This window comes from Blastomyces dermatitidis, assembly GCF_000003525.1.
Source record: "Blastomyces dermatitidis ER-3 genomic scaffold supercont1.1, whole genome shotgun sequence".
NCBI lineage: Eukaryota > Fungi > Ascomycota > Eurotiomycetes > Onygenales > Ajellomycetaceae > Blastomyces > Blastomyces dermatitidis.
The window spans coordinates 6,520,267-6,523,649 of record NW_025544774.1 but is presented as its reverse complement, the minus strand read 5'-3'; the positions used below and the strand labels follow the sequence as shown (position 1 = coordinate 6,523,649).

At 31.7% G+C, this 3,383-nt stretch overlaps 1 protein-coding gene across 1 annotated transcript; it reads left to right on the top strand.

Annotated features, from left to right (window-relative positions):
- Window positions 1-1,704: 1,704 nt before the first annotated feature.
- On the top strand, window positions 1,705-2,290 carry BDCG_00871 (uncharacterized protein; the record flags this gene model as incomplete). The annotated part of the gene is made up of 2 exons (XM_045416375.1): window positions 1,705-1,722; window positions 1,817-2,290. 2 exons carry the CDS (start codon window positions 1,705-1,707, stop codon window positions 2,288-2,290), a joined length of 492 nt encoding a protein of 163 aa, XP_045272119.1.
- Between the last annotated feature and the right edge of the window lie 1,093 nt (window positions 2,291-3,383).

Here is a 3,383-nt window from a genome sequence, read left to right as displayed (position 1 = left end):
ACAGATTAAGAATTTCTCTTTATCAGTAAGTACTGATCAGCTTTTTGCTATTATCTTATAATAAGATGTCTTCTCAGTACTGCATTTCATCTGCAGACTGGTGATCAGACTGAATATCAGAATCAGACACTAAAACAGCATCTTTGAGTGTTCTATTTATATTATTAGAATGATTAACTCAAACATCTTCTGATCACTGAATTTGTATATAACAATGTAAAGAATGTAATCTTAAAGATATCTTTTTTCTATGCTTATTATGAATATAATTCTTTATTACTCAGTGATGTTATAGATAATATTTCAAAGAAGAGAATAGATAGTCAGAATATTAAACAGATACAGAGAATAAAGTATCTCTCAGTATCAGAAGTAAAAGTGAGATTGAAACTTTTAAATAAAATTCATGAGAAGACAGTGAAAAGTATTCACTATACTCAGAAGTAGTAGATAAAATACTATAATTGAAAACATTTTCTGATGAAGTTCTCAATAGAGAATCAAGTACTACTTTCAGCAAAGAATATCAAGATAATGAGACTGTGTAAGAAGCTCAGTGAGTGATGACTAGAATCTTTTCTAATAATAAGAGTGATGAATAAGCAGATATATGAGTTGAAATTACTTACAGAATTGAAATTAATTTATTCTGTTTTTCACATTTTCTATTTGAAGCTCTATAAACAATGCTCTGAGACAGAGCTGTCTTAGCTGAATAATATTAAGATTGAGAGTGATACTGAATATCTTATAAAGAAAATATTGAATAAGTGAATATATTATGATAAGCTTCAATATCTTATTAAATAGAAAGATTATTCATTATCAGAGAATTCATGAGAACTGCTTAAATATTTGAAAAATGCTGAGAAAGAGATTGCAATCTATGAGATAACTAGTAGAGATCATCTCATTACATATCAGAGATATTAAGCAAGAAATGCTGCTTAAGACTTTTTATTTTTCTTAAAGAGTTTTTTAGAGATAATCTTATAATGATAAGCTGATATCTTATAGACTCTGTAGCACTCTTCTTCTATTTTCTTTTAAAGAGTTTTTAGAAGTTTAATAAGACTACACAAGTATAAAATTCCTGAAGTGATTAGAGAGAAGAAATATTTAAAATCAATAAAAAAGATTAATATTAATCAATTCACAGACTGCTGCTATTCTAGTAAGATCACAGCTCACTGAAAAAGTAAAAAGAGGAAATCTCAGAGTCTACTTATCAATAACTACATTCTCATCAAACTCATTCTTCACTGTTAAAGTCTCTGACACTGATATCTTTATCTGCTGAGAAGTTAGCACTGCAGTGCTGCAGAAGAGCAGAAGAAATATATAAAATATTAACTTATTAACTTACAAAGTATCTCAGTCATCTACTCTAATTGAAGTGAGATTCTCTTCAATTAGTGATTAATCTTCACAGTGCTTTCAACAGTGACATCAGCTGACTTCTTCTTAAGATCAGTCATTTTAAGATGTTTTTTTATCTCAGAGACTCATACTTTCATCTTCTTTTATAAATAAGTAAGAGAGATCTTCTCAGTCTTGATAAAATTTATCAATACTTGAAGCTCTGAGACTCTTACTCTGTACTACTTGAGTATCTAGACTTCTTATCAGAGCTGATACAATGTCTTTCTGTGAAATAATACTTACAGAGAGATAGAAGTTATTGTTACAGATGCAATGAAAATAATGAGAGTGAGAGAAGAAGTAAGTGTATAAAATCCCTCTCTTCTTCAGCTGCTTAGCACAGTGCAGATAGATGACAGTGCTAGTCAGAGACTGCACTGAAGTCTTCTCACAGAGAGAAGATGAAGAAACTGCAGAACTCTGCAGACTCAACTCAGCAGCATTTCAAGCAGAGCTCAAGTGTGTCATGAGAGAGAAACTACAGATTGAGCTTCTCAGAGCTGCTGTCTCTGAAACCAAGCTCTCTCTGAGGTCCTCTCTGAATGACCACATGGGGTTATATATCACTATGTTGATTGAGGGGGGCGGCGTCGCAACAGCGGTGAGAGGGGCAGAGAATGAACTGAACACAGACACATCAGCTAGCAGAAGAGATGACACCTCACTGCAGGGCACAGCAACTTCCACCGCAGCTGCAAGAGAAGCAGGAGAAGATGTGATGATGAGAGTGATGCTCCCGCAGCTCATTGATACTGCTGTCTTCAACCTGGCTTTCTTGATAATCATGAAGACTGCCGCTGCATCACAAAGATGTTTATTACTCACTAGAAAACATCAGAATAAGCCTTTGATTATTCTTCAAGAATGATACTCTCATGCACTCACTGTTGTAATTGAGAGAGAGAGAAGAAAAATGTTTCATGAAGAAGAAGATCTTTTTAAAAAATTCTGTCACTACTGTTAGCTTTGTCTCTAAAACACATCACTTTTGTAGAGAATTTTATATATAGAATAAAATATATTGAGAGATCTGTAAGTCACTTATTAACTATATTTTTCATATTTTAAATTAATATATAAGAAACTCACTTATCACATATTTAATTTGAATGATGATGAAAAAAGAAAGATCTATACAGTTAGTAGAAAAACTCATCTATTTCTTTGTATTATATACAGTATATATACTATCAATCAGTTGATAACTGTTACTATATAACAAAGATAATTTCTAATTCAGTAATCTTGAGAGTATAGAAACTATACTCTTAAAGAGAAGAGTATTATTATACTCTCAGTTATGTCAAGATCTCATTGTGATTTCACACAGCTTATTACTTTCATGTGAATAATTTCATCTCATCTGAACTGGTTTCTAACTGCTCTATGATATTATTCAAATATATCATAGAAAGATCTGATTGATGAATATGAGAACCTCACTTCTATATAAGATCAGCAGATTACTCTTTCTTAGTAATGAGACACTGCTGAGATATCACTTCAGCTATTCTTACTCATGAAATGAGAGAAGAGTATCTGCTCATTGTCTATATAGAATAGCTAGATACTGACTTCTTATTAAAGAAGCTAGTGATTCATTTTACTTCTATGAGAATATACACAAGAGTTACTGTGTATCTTATACAATCTTCTTAGTATACTAAGTATTATATCTGTGATATTCTCACAATAACTCTGTAGCCTATGAGCTCACTATTCAAGTAAGATAGTCAAGCTCACTTATACAGCTTCTCAAACAACTATCTCTATGTGTTGCTGCTAACTAGTCACTGCTTCAGTTTCGCCACGTTACATCATTACACAGTTCTAACATTAGATAGTAGTCTCATACTGTCTCAGTGAGACTTACTGTCTACTCTTATCACATTTTTCAAATGAGACCATGATTTTCACTTCTCAATTTAAATTATTTTTATTGCTTTAAATGACTTTAAATC